The sequence below is a fragment of the Gordionus sp. m RMFG-2023 genome, chromosome 2 (genome assembly GCF_954871325.1).
Source record: "Gordionus sp. m RMFG-2023 chromosome 2, tfGorSpeb1-WG-v2, whole genome shotgun sequence".
Classification (NCBI taxonomy): domain Eukaryota; kingdom Metazoa; phylum Nematomorpha; class Gordioida; order Chordodea; family Parachordodidae; genus Gordionus; species Gordionus sp. m RMFG-2023.
The window spans coordinates 63,941,112-63,959,733 of NC_088776.1; the positions used below are offsets into that span (position 1 = coordinate 63,941,112).

At 26.1% G+C, this 18,622-nt stretch overlaps 1 protein-coding gene and 1 long non-coding RNA gene across 3 annotated transcripts; one reads left to right on the forward strand and one right to left on the reverse strand.

The window, feature by feature from the left end:
• Window positions 1-861: 861 nt before the first annotated feature.
• Window positions 862-12,265, forward strand: LOC135925493 (uncharacterized). Of its 2 annotated transcripts, XR_010571655.1 has the most exons (4): window positions 862-952; window positions 1,063-1,153; window positions 11,534-11,879; window positions 11,988-12,265. It is a non-coding gene; the product is annotated as an uncharacterized LOC135925493 (long non-coding RNA). The 2 variants fall into 2 exon arrangements; XR_010571654.1 differs by having other exon boundaries at window positions 11,534-12,265.
• On the reverse strand, window positions 11,236-16,043 carry LOC135925492 (uncharacterized). The gene is made up of 12 exons (XM_065460852.1): window positions 15,941-16,043; window positions 15,733-15,894; window positions 15,649-15,691; window positions 15,541-15,598; window positions 15,420-15,497; window positions 15,253-15,353; window positions 14,842-14,901; window positions 14,589-14,646; window positions 13,337-13,669; window positions 12,669-12,786; window positions 12,043-12,220; window positions 11,236-11,762 (listed from the first exon to the last, which is right to left on the reverse strand). Exons 1-12 carry the CDS (start codon window positions 15,942-15,944, stop codon window positions 11,555-11,557), a joined length of 1,401 nt encoding a protein of 466 aa, XP_065316924.1. The 5' UTR covers window positions 15,945-16,043; the 3' UTR covers window positions 11,236-11,554.
• Between the last annotated feature and the right edge of the window lie 2,579 nt (window positions 16,044-18,622).

An 18,622-nucleotide genomic window follows, 5' to 3' on the forward strand; every position in this document is an offset into this window, starting at 1 on the left:
AACTGAATCAATATCAGAAGAATGTTTCAGAGAGCTAAGAGTAGCCTAAAGGACGGCAAACTTCTTCTATAAAATTAAAGACTTTCGACTAGGGGATAGAACTAACAAAATCTTAGATAACGCCTTTACAAAATCTTGCGATTCCTTAAAAGTCTTAAATTTGGCGATCAACTATATATTTGAATACCCCGTTCAGTTAGGTTAAATTTTTAAATCTGAGTGGACTTGTCACCTCAATATTTTCTTTCTTTCTTTCTTTCTTTCTTTCTTTCTTTCTTTCTTTCTTTCTTTCTTTATTTCTTTCTTTCTTTAATTAAAATCTAATTTATTAAATTATAAAATATAAAGGATGTGTCAAAAACATTAAAAAATTCAATTGGCTAGCTTTCGGATATTTTCCAATATAAATATAAAAAATATATTTTTGCAAATATAATTTATTAACATAGTTTGTGTCACTTGTTTTTTAAAAAAAACATTTCATTTGTTAGAAATAAGATATTATAGAAAGCTTGTTACTTTTTTCCTAAATTCAACTTTGTATAAATATAAAATTAGATTAAAACGAAGTTGGCATTCAACATATGACCTTACTTAATAGGTTCAAAGCTAAGCGAAGCACCAGATCAATGCAACATAGAAATTGCTTGGCGACTGCTTTTTTAAATATCGATCGATTAGGCCTTTTTCAATTTATAGTCAACAGTTGTTATTATTTTTTTTTGAAATTTATAAAATATTTTTTTTAAAAGAATTTCAAAAATATATTTATTTAACTTTCGTTTTATATTTGAAACCTCAAATCCTCGAAGGAATTTGACTTTAAAAAAAATTTACATTTAATTAAATAGTGCAGAGCAGATCCGGTTCAAAAAATGATATGAATTTATGCCGAGCCAAAATAAAAAATCTGAGCTGGTCATAATATTTTGCATAGTATCAAAGAGACTAGGTATTCAATTCGTTTATTTTATAAATATTGCTTTCTTTAATTTTCACTAAACCTGGGAACAGGATAAGTCCATAACATTATACATTATATTTAATTTTGAAATTTTTTAGGTGATGATATGTACTTTAACTATTACATGGAAAAGGAAATAGAAACCACATAATACATACAAACATTGATGTTATATAATGTTGATCCAAGGTAGAATTAATAATTTTTCAAATATATTTTAAATTATATTAAATATAATTTACAGGCATAATTTAAAAAATAGATTTTAATATAATTCTTAGAAAATATTTAACCTCACTAAAATATATTAGGTTTAGGAGTCAATTATTTAAGGCTTTGGCTATTTGTATTTAATTGTTAAAAATCGTTAACTTTTAATATTTTTCCTTTCAAATTATAGTTCGTAATGATATTTTATAGATTATGGCTAAAGTTTTATTTAGATTTTTTTAGGGTAAAATTAGTGTTGTTCGCCGCGAGTCGCGACCCCGACCCAAAGCTCGGGTCGTTTTATTCGACTCCGACTCAATGTTTGGGTCGTTTTTTTTGACTTCGACCCGAGTTCAAGCCGAAAAAAACGACTTCGACCCAAAATATGGGTCGTTTTTTTCGACTTCGACCCAAGTCCAAGCCGAAAAAAACGACCTCGACCCAAAATATGGGTCGTTTTTTACGACTCCGACTCAAAATTTGGGTTGTATTTTTCGACTCAAACTTGAAATTTGGGTCGTATTTTTCGACTCAAACTTGAAGTTTGGGTCGTATTTTTCGACTCAAACTTGAAGTTTGGGTCGTATTTTTCGACTCAAACTTGAAGTTAGGGTCGTATTTTTCGACTCCAACTTGAAGTTTGGGTCGTATTTTTCAACTCCAACTCAAAGTTTGGGTCGTTTTTCTGACTCAGACTCAAACATCGGGTCGTTTTATTCAATCCGACCCAAAATATGGATCGTTTTTTTTAAAGACGCCTTAAAGTTAGGGTTGCTTTTTTTCACCTAACCAAATATCTAGATCATTTTTTTCGACCAAAAGTCAAATAACATTTAGTAGATATTAATATAATAGGCGGGAAAGTTTCTTAAAGCTTCTTTAAATTATAACGCTCTGGATTAACTATTCCATCATAGTTATTTTTTAAAATTTTTAAGTAAAGATGTACCATAGAAAAGAGCCATTTGTTATAATGGTTATTTTTGAACTTTTTTAAATGAAATAGATAAAAATATATATTGTAGACATGTTAAATCAAAATTTCAGTGAAGATGTACCATAGATAAGTGACAATTGTCATAATCGCCATTTTTGAACTTTTTTGAGTTTTTTTAAAGCAAATTGCTAAAAATATATATTCTGAACATGTTAAATTAAAAATTCAGTGAGGATGTATCATAGATAGGTGACAATTGTCATAATCGTTATTTTTGAACTTTTTTCAATTTTTTTAAAGGAAATAGCTAAAAATATATATTCTAAACATGTTAAATTTAAAATTCAGTGAGGATGTATCATAGATAGGTGACAATTGTCATAATCGCTATTTTTGAACTTTTTCAAATTTTTTTAAAGGAAATAGCTAAAAATTAATATTCTAAACATGTTAAATTAAAAATTCAGTGAGGATGTATCATAGATAGGTGACAATTGTCATATTCGTTATTTTTGAACCTTTTTTAATTTTTTTAAAGGAAATAGCTAAAAATATATATTCTAAACATGTTAAATTAAAAATTCAGTGAGGATGTATCATAGATAGGTGACAATTGTCATAATCTTTATTTTTGAACTTTTTTCAATTTTTTTAAAGGAAATAGCTAAAAATATATATTCTAAACATGTTAAATTTAAAATTCAGTGAGGATGTATCATAGATAGGTGACAATTGTCATAATCGCTATTTTTGAACTTTTTTCAATTTTTTTAAAGCAAATAGCTAAAATATATATCCTAAACATATTAAATTAAAATATCAGTGAGGATGTATCATAAATAAGGGACAAAAAATGGTTATTATATACACGAGTAGTTAGGTACATAATAATTTTTAAGTGATAAAATGAGATGGTAATATATTTCTTGTAATTTTAATTTATAATAAAATTCTTAAATATGTTATTGTCATAGACTGGGTTAGAAAATCAACTATCACATAAACTCCTATGTTTTATTCATATTATATTTTTAAGTTTGAGGATATTAAAATATTTCCTCTTTGAAGTTACTAGTTAGGATAAAATTTACTTGGCACATCTTACAATGATATTTATACCTTGTTTTTTTTTTCGAGAATAAATTTTATGCGATATCTCATGAGGAAATTACATATCATTGTACAGAGAATTAACTTTGTATATATTATCTGCACCCATATCTTTTATATCAATCTCTATCGATGACATTTTAAATTATATTGGAAAATAGATTGTGTAGATTTCTAAATATTAATTTAAAATAAGATGCTAGAATTAATTATAGATATATCTTAATAATTTGTATATGCATTTATTATTTAAAATCTCTCGTTTTAACCCTATTTAGCAAGAAAAATATTGACTAATCCTGAAAATTGGACAACTTTTATTAATAAAATTTATGTTACTCTTTAAAATTAAATTATAATTTTAAAAACAAAAAATGAATAAAAAAAAAATTAAAATTTAATTTGGCTACCCTCAAAAATAATAAAAAATTTTTGGAAAGTTAAAAAAAATGATTATTAATCATATCCCTAACAATGAAGAAAAGAAAAAATCTCAACAAATTTGCCGTCTAGCTGGCACCACGCCAAGTAAAATAAAATATCTTTTTTAATTTTAGAATTTAAATAGTCACTTCACTTCCATATGGAATTTTTAAACTAATAAAACAATAAATTTTTTTTATAAGTATTTGCGATTCCGGATGCATTTTTTTAATATAAAATATGAATTTTTTTAAATATAATTTAGTAACTTAGGCGAGCCATATTTTTCAAAAATGTAGTGTTAAGTCGAGTTTTTTTAAGTCATACTGTAATTCTGAGCGTTTTCCGTACTTTTGCATGATGGCTAAAGATTTTTTGTCGCAGCAAAGTACATCCGTTGAGAGCGAGCGTGTCTTCTCAAGAGGGGTGGACACCGTAACAAAGAAAAGAAATCGCATGGCCTCCGAAACACTTAAACAGTGTTTATGTTTAAATTCATGGGATATCAATATCATGAATAATAAATTTTATACATAATTTTTATATCTATATATATTGTTAAATTAAATTTTTTGTACATTAATAAATATATATAATTTAAATAAAAATATTTAAACTATAAATGTATCAAATATTTAAGATGTTTTGAGCTTAGTGTTCTTGTTTCAGGCTGTTGTTTTTTATGAATACTGGAGAATATTAGTGTTTTAATATTTTTTGATTTTAAATTGATAACTAAAATAGTTTTTGATATTAAGATTTAGAATTTTGAACACTTGAGAAAAATTACACATTAAAATTAATACTGGGATTAACTTTGAACCATGTTATAAAGCGCTTACTTTTTTTCAGGCGTTAATTATTCACTATTTTATTAAGTAGAATATTATGAGAGCAATTTTTCTCATAGATTATATAAAGGTATAGATATCTATTATCAATTACAGAATTAGTCAATATTTTTCTTGCTAAATAGGCTTAAAACGAAACGCCTAAAAATAAGTAAGTCTATATTTATCTAAGAGAAATTCAATATTGATATACATAATAATGTTAGGATAATTATTTTTTAAAAAAAAATTCATTTAAATCCTAAATTTACAATAAATATTTTTCCTAATGATGGCGCTTTATAAATTTATCGTAATTTTTTATAAATAATTTATTGATTTACATTAATAAATAGAATAAAAAATATATTACAAATAAAAATGGTGTTAAAAATATTTGATAACCAATATTGTTTAGAGATTTATTAATTATCTTTAAAAATTTTCACGATATTGTCTCATTTTAAATAAAAAGTTTAAATTTTAAAATATTATTTGATTTCACAATTATTTAATATAACCCATTTTATTTATCCTCAGTACAGCACTGAAGAATTTTCATTGTAATAAATAAGAATTAAGATTATCAAATGCATTTTGATTGTAATAATAATTTTCATTTTAGTGGGCTGGTCTAGGTCTTGGTGGGGTCAGGAATATTTTATCAATATAAGATTTGATATGGTTTGGAACTCAAACTCACAATAATAATGCAAACTCATATAATAGTAGCTGGTCAAAATTCTAATAACAGTTTATGGGCAAAATATATATATAATAGGACATTAATCCCAGAATCCAAATGTAAGATGAATAACGAAATTTTAATGTACTCTGGAAGAGTTAGGCGAATTTATCATAATCAACATATATTTGCAATTACATAAAATTGACTTTAAAATTAGTTTTTTTTTAAATTAGAGATGGAATATAATATTTTTTTGATTATTTAGTTATACTCGTCTTTTCTCTGTGCAAGCGATGATCGGCTATAAAAAAATAATTAAGCGTTCACTGGAAATCCCAGTTGGCCTGGGGCTGACAAACCTTTTACTTGCTAATTTCCTGAAAAAAAATTTAAGTTTGATGTCTAATACAAAATATTTTAACGGACCATGAAAATTAACCAATATTTTAAGAGTATGATATGTTATATAAGTTAAGGTTTTTTTATTAGTGTTGTTATGTCGCATAACTTTAGCCCAATTCCAAGCCAAGCTTTTAACCTAAAAAAATAGACCTAAGTTGAACCTAAACTTAAATATTGAAACCAATTCTTTAGTTTAGAAACTTTACAAGAGAGAGTCATTTTAGAATTGGTCAGTTAGGTGATTTAAACAATATTTTTTATTATGGCGCAAGCAATTTTTAATAAAATTATTTTATTGGCTGGTGAAACATGGTCCAAGAAGGGAAAAAGACCCGATTAAAAATGGCGTCTAAATTAATTGTATGAATTTAATTTTTTTATGTTTATAGGTTTACGTCCAGTGTACCGATGTGTAAAAAAGTGAATAAATATTTGGATTATTTATATGGTTTTAAATTAAAATATTTAAAATATCTATTATCTTTAAATTGCGGTACAATTATTTTTCGAATATAATTTTTGCCAAAATAATATCTGTTGCATCTGTTGATATATAATTGACATTTATGGACGTTCTTCAATTAATTTCGAATAAGACATAGAAAGCATTTTATAATTCTTGGTTCTTGATCAAATGATATGATAAATGATTGATATAAATTTTGAGCAAATTTTTTTTAAATAAAAAATATTTGATTTTATTCATAGAAACTATATGCCATATAACATATGTCCTTTATTTTGAGTAATCACAAAAATTAATTTCTATATTTAAATAAATCCGGGCCGGGCCGGGTTTGAAAAATTATGCCCGATGCAGATCACTAATTTACAGTACTAGTAAATATATGTATTTATTTGTTTATCCTACCTTAATATTATATATTTATATAAATTTACATATTTTAATAAAAATTCTAAATAAATTTTGAATAGCTTTATTTATACATATTTTACATTTTTCAAGACACTAGGAATAGAATGGGATATCTTTTATTATTATAAAAATAAATAGATTTAAAACAAATCAAATCTAAAATATATAAATTACTATCGATAGGAAAATTTAATAGCGGCAAAATAATATCTTCACATAAATCAACTATTTTATTTATAATATTGGCATTGTGTTGTGCTAATGTTAAAATGAATATTTTTAGAAATATTTATATTAAAAATATAATATACAATATATATTCCTCCTAATGATGGCGCTTTTTAATATATTTAATCAAATCATTATTTTGTATCAGAGTTGTTAAAGTATCTAGGATACAAGTATCTAGATATAAAAATGTGGTATCTGTATCTAGATAGATTTTTGATTAAAGTATCTGTATCTGTATCTATATATTATTTTAGAGGTATCTTCTTTTTTTAGATACTTTTAAGATACATTTTGATATACTTCTATTTAACGCTTTTTAATATTATAAATAAAAATACTTGAATGTAAAATTTATTTTATTTCATGTGAGCAAAAAACAATATTAATATATATATTAAAAAATTATATATATATATGTAAAATATTAAAGCTTATATATAAAAAAGAATATATAAATATTAATTAATATGTCCGAGTCAGTGGCGTAGCTAGGAATTTTCCTTAGATGGGGTCCATACATATAAAAGCCTCGGGGGCTTCGCCCCCAGACCTCCTTAACGGGCCTTTGGCCCTTTTGCCCGGCCTTCGGCCGGGTTTATCTTACAAATCATAACCATATCTTCGATAATATATAATAAATTATTTTTTAAATGCATCAATAATTTGTTTTATAATTTAGTAGATTATTCTCAATGACTTTATAATAATACTATCCAGAATAATTTCAATAGTAATTTGATATCCTTCCACAAACATCAAAACCAGAAAAATATAAATATTATTGGTATTTATTTGATATAAAGTCACCACTTATAAGTCTTTTGAACGTATAATCTAAAAATAAATTTTTGCTCTGGGAGGGGTCCAAACCCGAAAACCACCCCCGTAGCTACGCCACTGGTCCGAGTTATCAATAACAAGCAAATTCTGATATTATAATCCATCTCAAGGAATTAGCCATTTTTAATTGCAATGGAATTTGCATTTTATTTTATTCTAATATATTAATTATTTTATATTAATTTTTAAGATTAATATTGAATTAATATTGATGACGAAAATGAAGACATTATTCCATGGCCAATTTATGGACTATATTTTAAAATAATATCTCAAAATAAAGAAAACAAATCTCTGTTTGTAAAATGTTTGCTATGTCTACCAAAAAATATGCAAATTTTAATTAGCATTACCTCAACTTGCAAAATTGTAAAACATTTAAGGGTATAGATACTAAATAAATGTTTACAATTTTAATTTTAAATTTTAAGAGAAAACATCAAACACTCTTACTCCAAATAAAAAAGGGGAAGGAGCAAAAATCTATTAAAGAAAAGATTGGACTAGGCTCATCATCCAATATTTTTTCCCAAGAGACCTCAGACTTTAACCCAAACCCCTTTAGATGATTTAATAAATGATTTTATTATAGATAGCATTCAGCCATTTTCAATTGTTGAAAATCATTTATAAATATGATCAAAACATTAGCTCCACAAAAAAATATAATTTGCCCACAGACAGTGGTTGTTACTGAAATCTAATAATTATTTATAATCATATATTATATGATTTTATTAATGATATATAATAATTATTTATATTAATCATATTTAATATTAATATCTAAAAATCATTATTTTAGTTATATTTTGATATATGCATCGAGTCAATAAATTTTTTAGATGATTTCATGAATTTTCACAATAGAATCCTAATTTTGGTTTATTCAAACCTTATCTAAGAGTATAATAAAAAATGTATCTGTACATAGATACATTTTAAATTGTATCTGTATCAAGATAACTTTTTAGGAGCTGTATATGTAACTAGATAAATTTTTAGACGATGTTTCTGTATCTAGATTCATTTAAAAAGTATCTTTTAACAACTCTGTTATGTATGCATGCCAGTGTTGTTAAAATAGCGCGCTACTTTTTTCAATAGCGGTAGGTTTAGCGGGCTATTTTTTTTAGAATATAGTGATAGCGGTATCTCACTACTAATCTAGAAAGTAGACGCTACTTCGCTACTTTCTATTTTACAAAATAAATTAAAAATAAATATTTTTCAATAAATCTAAAATTATAATCCTTTTATTTAATTTAATTTTGAAATTTATATTTAAAAATATACATTATAAATCTAGTTAGCATTATAAATCTAGTTATTAAAAGTGTGAGATTGTTGAAGATGGCGAAATTTCTTTGGAAAATGAGAAAATTATAGATTATCCTTTCTATAATATTAATATATAGTATTAATATAAAATTCGAAATTAATATATTATTAATAACCTTGTGTATAATAATTATATTTTTAAAATCTTTATTTACCATATTTTAATACTAATTTAATATTTTATGAATGAATCTAAATCTCAGATAAATTTAAATTTTGAAAATTAAATTTTTCTTCTTTTTTTTATAATATACAATCGCTTTATATAAATTATATTTCCAGTCCTGTATGATGATGAAAATGTAATAGCTGCTATCGTTCATCCTAGTTTCAAGTTAAATTGGCCATATATTAATTTGACTGAATCTAAAGGGCAACTTGATAGGCTGATGGTAACGTTAAACAATGCCATGCCTAACCACGATACTAATACTATAGCAAGATCGAAACCGCGGCCTACCATAGACGATTTTTTTGAAATAAATAATAATATTATTGAACCTCTAGATGCTTTTTTTAAATCTAAAGATACTCATTTAAATATTTTTGATTATTTATTTCATATAAAAAGTGTATTTATTAAATTTAATACTGCGTGGCCCTCAAGTGCTAGTGCTGAACGATTATTTAGTATGACAAAGCTTATACTTTATGATCATCGCAGACTAGGGGATGACAGTACCGAAATGTTATTATTATTAAAGTGCAATAATAAATAAATTGTATATATATATGTAACAAATTATAGTCATGTTTTTATACCAATATTTTATTTGTGGAAATAAAGTTAGGTAAAAAATATTTTTAAAAAAGAATCAAAATAGCGTAAAAAGTAGCTAATAGCGCGCTACTCATTTGAAAACGATAGCGATAGCGCGCTACTTTTAAAAGTAGCGTTCAACCCTGGCCAGGTGAGAAGTAATGTATAAAAATCGTATTAATTATTTTTTTTTACAATATTTTATTTTTATAAAAAGTTTAAATTTTAAAATACTATTAAATTTCTAAATAAGAAATCACAATTATTTAATATAACATATTTAATTTATCACTTGTCATTGTAGTTAATATTGAGATTATCAAGAAGTATCATTTTAACTTGAACCTCCTGATAATATAGACAAAGTGAGGAGAGAATAGTGGAAATGAATATGATATACTAGTGAAGTGATACACAATTACAATCTAAGACAACCATTAAGCTTGAGGAGAAAGAGTTTATATTGATAAAACAGATAATCCAAAACCAAATCAATGCTTATAAATTGGAATACAAATAATTTAATTCCACAATCTCCCTACATTTTCTTTTGAAACAATATCAAATGTACCTTATATTTGGATTATTTTTTTATAATGAACTTTGCAATTATATTTTATCTGCAAATATGAAAAGAATTCTTCAACCAGGGGTGTGGGGGGGGGGGGGGTCTGCTAATGAATTAGGGAAGAGTTCTTTAAAGAATGTTAGAAGTGATAGAATAGAACATTTAGTCAGGGGTAGACAAAAGGGGGGACCGGTATTTTTTTTTGGAAAATGGTGTCATCCAATCACGGTTCAAAAACAAAATTCATTAACGCTCAAGGCGTGATTCTTAGTGACTCATCGAGTGTGCGGAATTTTGATTGCCCAAACCCATGTCTAATTGATATTCTTATCCATGAAGTGGCCCTTTCAAAAAATAACATTTTTTTTCCTTTATCGGTTTCGGTAAAAGTAGAGTTTCCTTTATATTTTGGATGAGTTCCTGAACTTTCATAAAAAAAAAAATATGTATATCTATGACTATATATAATTTGTATCTGTTTGAGATGTAACGCAAGTATTAACTAAAGTAACTTAGCCAATAAGTATCATTAGTTATTATCTAATATAAGGCCCAATTTCAGGCCTGATATCGAGCTCGTGGCTTAGTGGTTAGTGTAGGGTTATGTTAGAACTATACGTAGTTAGAGTTACTATATTTGTAAAAAAAAAGGTTTTAACTAAATTTCGGTAACAAAGCTAAAATAACAGCACATAGCACCGCCTCAAATATATTGGGGGACATTTTAGATTTTAAACCAATTTAAAAAAAAAACTCTTCTAAATAGAATATTACCATCAAGTTAAATGTAGGGTCGGTTGTTCAATTCCAGCTGTGAACTCTTTTCCCGAATCTAGTCAGCACGAGCGATTACTAAATGGTTAGAGATACAGTAGCTAACCAGCCCGGATATGGGGAGAGAAGGGGTAGGGTGAATATATATTTTTTAAAAAGGGGGTTTAAAAAAATTTGATAGTTAAATTTTTTAATATCCGAACCGAACCGAAGGGTTAGAATGATCTTTTAATAAAGCGAATATATATTATAATAAAAGATAATCATAATAAGTCGTCGGTTCAACTCAAGGAGATTTTATTATAATAATAAATAAATAAACAAACTAAATATATATAATAAAATATAATACATTTATTATGTAGTAAATTATAGAAGAAAAAAAAACAATTTATTAAATACAATAATTATTCAAAAATAATTCGTCAACCAGGATAAAAATTAACTAATAAAAAAAAAAAATATCGCAATATAATTATGTTACATTAGAATTCCTGTAATGGCGCGTAGCGTATTGATATGTCGTTTAAAATTAAAAACGAATCAAATAATAATTCTAATTTTTTTTTAACATTCAGGAAGAAAATCGGATAACCAACTCAATTATTCATAAGCGGTGACTTGATGATGATTTCAGCAATCTTTATTAATCCTATCCGAACGATGGCGTGATATGCCAAGCATCCGAAACCTTTAAAAAGTTCGGTCATTCCCAGTATCTTGATCGGTTGATGAATACCCATGTTAATATTAATCCCGGATGAATAAGTTGAGACCGGGGCAAAATGGTGAGAAATAGGAACTATCCTTAATTTTATTTATAGAAGAAAAAAAAAAGAGACGATTTGAAAATTAGAAAAGGGGTTAGTCGTAATATTCGGTCCGAAAAACTCGGTCCGAACCGACCCGTGGGTTGGGAAATCGGTAAATATTTATTTTCAATTTAATGAAATCATCGAATCATGGTTCGTTGTTATAAATAAAGAAAAATAACGATTCGTAGTCTATAGCCGATTTTTGTTTAAATTCAAGGTTCTGACATTTTAACTCTTGCCGTCAAATATAAGTGAAATATAAATAAATAAACCTAAGTCCCGAGTCCATATCATCGATTAGCAATATTTTACGAGGCAGAGTTCTCCCGAGCATGCGCAGAAGGACGAGATTAGTAACGCAATATAAAGGATAACAGACAAAAGATGCGCCCATTCTACCCCACAGCTTACAAGTTAAAGCTGTGACGTAACAACGCCGAGTATCGATGCCTTTATCATTATAAGGTGTACGAAAGTATAAAACTAATTTTTTAATTTTCCCCCCTTCTTAATTTTCTTTTTAAATTTAATTATTCCTTCGAAAGAAAGAAAGAAATAAATAAAGAAGAAAAAAAGAAAGAAATAAATAAAGATAGAAAGAAAGAAAAAAAGAAAGAAAAAAATAAATAAAGAAAAAAAGAAAGAAAGAAAAAAAGAAAGAAAGAAAGAAAGAAAGAAAGAAAAAAGAAAGAAAGAAAGAAAGAAAGAAAGAAAGAAAGAAAGAAAGAAAGAAAGAAAGAAAGAAAGAAAGAAAGAAAGAAAGAAAGAAAGAAAGAAAGAAAGAAAGAAAGAAAGAAAGAAAGAAAGAAAGAAAGAAAGAAAGAAAGAAAGAAAGAAAGAAAGAAAGAAAGAAAGAAAGAAAGAAAGAAAGAAAGAAAGGGAAAGAAATAAGTTGAACCTGAATGTTTGGATGGGACTTTAATGAAGCCATCCCCTGTCAACTCCTCTTCATCTTCAAAATCGGAAGTATGATTGTATTTTCGATTATCAAATCTCTTTCTTTTCTTGTAACTTTTCTGATAAAAATTGCATTTTTTTACTCATAAGCCTCCAAAAAAACAAACCGATTAACAAATTCTCAATCGAATAATTTATATATCAGTCAGGCTGATCCAATGGCCGCTACCAAAATTCTTAACTTTTTATATTATTTAGTCCCTCCACTCTTTCCTTATCTTGTCAATAACAATTTCATTGCGCGCGAAAAATTGGTCACCCAGACTTCATTATTTTATAATTATCGGAGATTTGCAGGGGTACCATTTGCATGGCCCGGCACTGATTTTATTTTTAAAAAGTTAGGCCTGGCCCTGGTTTTGTATTTTCAGGCCCTGCACGGATTTTTTTTATAATAGTTTTACTAACATTCCTGAATGTTATGGATTGATAGGTGTCAATCTTTTTCCATCCTAGATATTCGCATCTCAGGTAACTCAATATCCATAAAAATATTGATGCAGTTCTATTTATCCCCCCCCCCTTATTTCAAGTCGCCAACGAAATTACCGCATCGCATAAATATAAGTTTAAAAAAATAATAAAATGCGAATAATTTGTAATTCAAACTTTAATATTTTTAACAACCATCCTATTGGCCACCTTTCCAGCCAAGGCTTCGCAAAGCCGTTCAGCTATGTACCGAATTATGAAAGCCGAAATTAGGGCAAGAAATAGCGCCCCAACTCTGTTCGATTTATCGTCGTAAATCCAACTCATGGCACCGCCGGATGAACGTTTTGCCAAAGGTTCGGCGACAGAACGCCCAAAAAGTGTGGTCCCGAGGATGGCGGATTTAGTAATGTGAAACGCATCACGAAATAAATCGACAACGTTTCGGGGAATTATGGAATAGATGGAGGATGAGGAAGAAGAGGGTTCGTCAAGGGTTATGATAGAACTCTGCATAAAAAAAAACGAGGAAAAAAATGAAATGAAATGAAATATAATATAATGGAAAATAAAAAATTAAAACACAATTAGCATTGATATGTAAGAACCCGAAATTATAGTAAGACCTGTACACCGCTACACCATGCGCCAACTTTTAAATTAGCGGCGATACCGCGTAAGGTAGTAAATGTTATAGCAAAAAAAAAAGGCATTTATAATTTGTAAAAAGATAAATATAAATTCTTTCTTTATATGTATATTTAATATAAAATTTTATGGAAAATGTTATTTTTTTATTATTTTAATTATTTTTTAGGCAAGGAAAATCGATTGAGCATTAATATAGAAAGAAGTTAAATTATATTTTCATAAAACTCAAACCTAGTGTTGTTAATTTTATAAAACGGCAACCTCGATACTACATCCAGAAGAATATTACGCAATCCATGAAGATTTTGCTCATAGAAGGAACAAAGGTCTACTATACATACATGATCAAAATCTGAAGGCTTAGTCAATATTTTTATGGCTAAAATATCGATATAGCCGCTATTAAAAATCGGCTCTAAACGAGCTGTTTAACAACACTGCTCAAATCTATCGGTTAAAAAAATTCCCCAAATACTATACACTTTTAGGCACTAGCAAATTAAAGTATTTTGATGTGATTATTTCAATATTTTTCTGGTTCTATCTAACTTAATCAATTATTGAAGACTATCAAAAATTGTAAAGGTTTTAAATTAATTTTTAAACTTTTTTAAAACAAAATTAATATTCAAAAAAAAATTGAAGTATAATTTCAAATCAAAAACTCTAAATTATGCTTTTTATATTTTATGCTTTTCTAAGCACTTCCAACCAATAAGGTTGGTGTTCATTCATAGGATTGCAAGGAATTGTTAATATTATTTATCTTATCATAAACCTGCACTATTTGAATCAAATTAGCAATGTAGAATGGGCACATCAGACTGTAGGTCAAGCTTTTTTGTTTTTAATTTATTTATTTTTTACTTGAATTTAAAAAAAAATGAAATAAAATAAAAACATTTTAAAAAATAAAACTAAATAAGATGCGAAAGAAATTATAATAAATAAATAAATAAAACCCTTCTCTTCAGAAATGAAAACAAATAATTATATAAAAAGAATTACATATAGCATTGAAATCTTTTTACCATTTTAAAATAAAATGTTGGCATATTTCTTTGGATGAAGATTTTGTAAAATTCACATCTCTAAAAAAAATAAAATATTATTATTAAAAATATTAAATATTAAGGAATATTTGGATTCAAGTTTTTCATTCTTTATTTTAAAGTCTTTAATTATATTATTCTCTTCATTTTAATAATTTTTTTATTCTCTTTGTTTGTTTTTTATACTTCTTTTTCCTTTTATTTTTAAGTTTACTAACTTCAAAAGTATAATTATTTCAGGTATGTCATGATTTTCTGAAAAGTGTGTTTGTGCTTATATTTATAACTTTTATCAATAAAATATTGTAGATTTTAAAATAATTAGTATGAGAAAAAAAAATAAAGAAAAATTATTAAACAAAACAAATCAAATATAGATTTTAAATAAACTTTGGATATTGCAATATGTCACTCAAAAAATTCTCCGTGACTGTTGATAAGCCATTTACAATGAGTGTAGTTGTTAACCCTTTCCATAAACAGAACATTCCCTGATAAAATCATATCATAATACATTATAAATAATTTGCCATATCTGTTGTGTATAAAAAATATACTTGGGTTTTTATTATATTTATTGTTGGAGTCATGAGAGTTATTGGATTAATATGGTATTTTTTAGAATCTAAATGTAACTTTTAAAAAAAAATGTATAGTTTTAATAAATATATAAATTACTTGACATTGGGTACTTATGGTTATAAATGGTTGCGATAGTAACTGGTCTAAAAATAGGCTATGGGATAAATTATTATAGAACTCTAGAAATAATATATAAGTATAAACCATGTAAATGTAGTGATTGTCGCCTTAATTTGTTCATTTTGATCTAAATTTAACATATTAATATATTATAATGAATGTCTATACCTTCAGTAAGTTCATAATCCATATCTTTGAACTTATCAAACTTATCTTTAAGATAAGACTTCTTAGGGCTTACATCATCTTCTAAGGGGTTGTCAAATATATTAGGATTCATATGCGCGCTTGAATATTTTTTTAAACCATATTCCTCTCGTGGCAAAGAACCTAGCATAAATATTAAAGACCATAAATAAAAAAAAATCAACCATACCCATTAATGTAAATATAGCATTGTTAAGCAAATATACCTATCAGATCTGACATATTGATTTTTCACACGATAATGACACATGTTTATTTTTGACAGATAGAATGTCGGGAATTATAATATTTTATATTAAATTTTTCTAAATTCTAAATTATTCTTAAATATTAATTCGTTTAGTAAACCAAACTAACAAATTGCATTTATCGCGTCAATTTTCTTGATAAGATCGAAGAAATAATTTCAAAAAAAATATAACTTTATACTAACAAAATTGATTATATTTGATGAATTAAAATATTATTTTATTATTAAATAAATTTCAAATATATTTATTTCAAACAAAAACAGGCCTGACAAAATCCATTATTTGAGTATACAACACTTTTATATTTGGTTTACACATGCTTTTTAAAATAAATTCTACATATATATATACTAAAGGTAATATAAATGTAGAGAATAAATCAAGAGAGTCTTTCAAAATGCTAGGATTTATAAATTGAATTGTAGATCAATGAATTAATGAATAAATTATTATTAAAATTTATCATTTTACAGGAACTAAAAGAACTTAAAAGTTAGAATCTATGTGCAAAAGATTATTACCAGGATATAAGCAATAGTCATTTCATTCAAATGAACAAAATTATTTTGTAAATTATAGTGCTGTAAACATTTCTAAAAAAATCGAACGCGTTCAACGTTCATTGACAAAAATCGAACGCGTTTACGTTCAAGTTCATGTTTAAAAAAAAGGAACGCGTTCACGTTCATAAACCGTTCAAAATTTTATGTTAAATTTTTTTTAATTTAATTTAATATAAATAAACTTTTATAGCGTTAATTCTGACTTAAACTCTAAATGTTTATAAATGTAATAATAAAGCATATTTTTAATACAATATATTTTAGCCATGTTAAAAAATAAATTTTATTTTAATAATATAATTATAAATAAAATTTTATATAATATAATATAATATAGCGAATAAAAAGATATTTTTATTTATAAAAAATTTTTCATATTAAATTATAATAACAATTGTTTTCAAAATATTTATCTCATAGACAGGAACACTTGGCAGTTAATACGGCATCCAAAAAATGCAGATAACGGATTATATTTTTCAAAAATATTATTGTTAATATTTATTCCTATCTCATATATATATATTTAATTACATTTATTTATCACATTCATCTACTAAGTTATTTTATCAATTAATTTTGATTTCAAGTTTTCCTTGGCGTAATTTATCTATTATTTTCAAATTTTAGTGGCGTATCTAAATTTCTAATCAAATAATAATTATCTCTGAAACTCCTTGTCCAACAGGGGGAAAGAAATTGCAAGTTCCAACGAGATCGAGTCTCCACCATCAAGCAGTAACAGCTATTTTGGAGTTATAAGAGCTGATTATTAATGCTATTACTGAAATATCACAATGGCTTGAAAGAAATATTTCCTCAGAAGCAAGAAAATTATTGGATTCAATACTTATTCCAAATTTTTTTCTCATTAGAATGTATTATTTAATTATACAACTATTTTATGTAATACTTTTCAAAAACATAACATTGACTTGATTAAGAAGATGAGACTAGCGGAGAGCATTTTATTAGAACTCAAGGAAATTAGAGCTAATGTTGATGAAGAATTTCATATTTTATATGTTATTGTTGAGTCAAAAGCAGAGCTATACGTGTTTAATATTTGTCCCCCTCGACTTGCAGCAAGCAAGCTCATCTTCAAAACATTAATATAGGATCAGTAGAAGAGTATTATAAAACAAATGTCCCCTCTCCTAACCTTTTTCATATGGTGATAGAAAAAAAATATAAATATTTGTTAGATTTTTATGAAGATGTTAAAATATCTTATGAGACCTTATTAGCTGAATAACTATGATTAAAAGATTAACTATGGTTGATAGAGTCCCAAAAAATGCTATGGATGCTTTGCATTATTTCAAACACATTTTAGATTATACTCCTAATGTATTAAAATGCTCTTTAGTAAACTAATGAGAGAACAATCTCTTTTTTAAGAAGAATAACAGAGCCTTGCAGAGTTAACATTTGCAGGACACGGCCCAGATTTTTTTTTAAATTTTTTCCGGCCCGGGTTTTTAAAAAATTTTCAGGCCCGGCCCGGCTTTTTTGAAAATAAAATTTTTAGGCCCGGCCCAAATTTTTTAAAATATATTATATTTTTATTGATTTTAATAGCTAATAATGGCGATTTCAAATATTTGGTTTTAAAATATACAGCTCAGCCCGGATATTTTTTTTAAAAAAAATTTCAGGCCCAGCCTGGGTATATTTAAAAAAATTAAAATACGGTCCGGCTCGGAGGCCGGGCCTGCAAGTCTGTGAAAAACATACCTATGAAATACAACATCTGAAAGTAGATTGAATTTGGATCCTTTGAATATTCAAAGGCATTTAACGCCAAGCAAGGATAGATAATTGAAAAATTAGCTCAAAACATACAAATACAATTATTCCTAAGAAAATTTTTGTGTATTAATTTATATTTCCAACATTTAAATTTTTTATACTTTATATCAAAAAATTCAAATTTCAATTTTGGGTCATTTAAGTGATTCATATCGTGGGTTATATTCACTTTATATTTTATAATTCACATTTATTTTATAGTTTTTCAATGCCTGTTTATATATA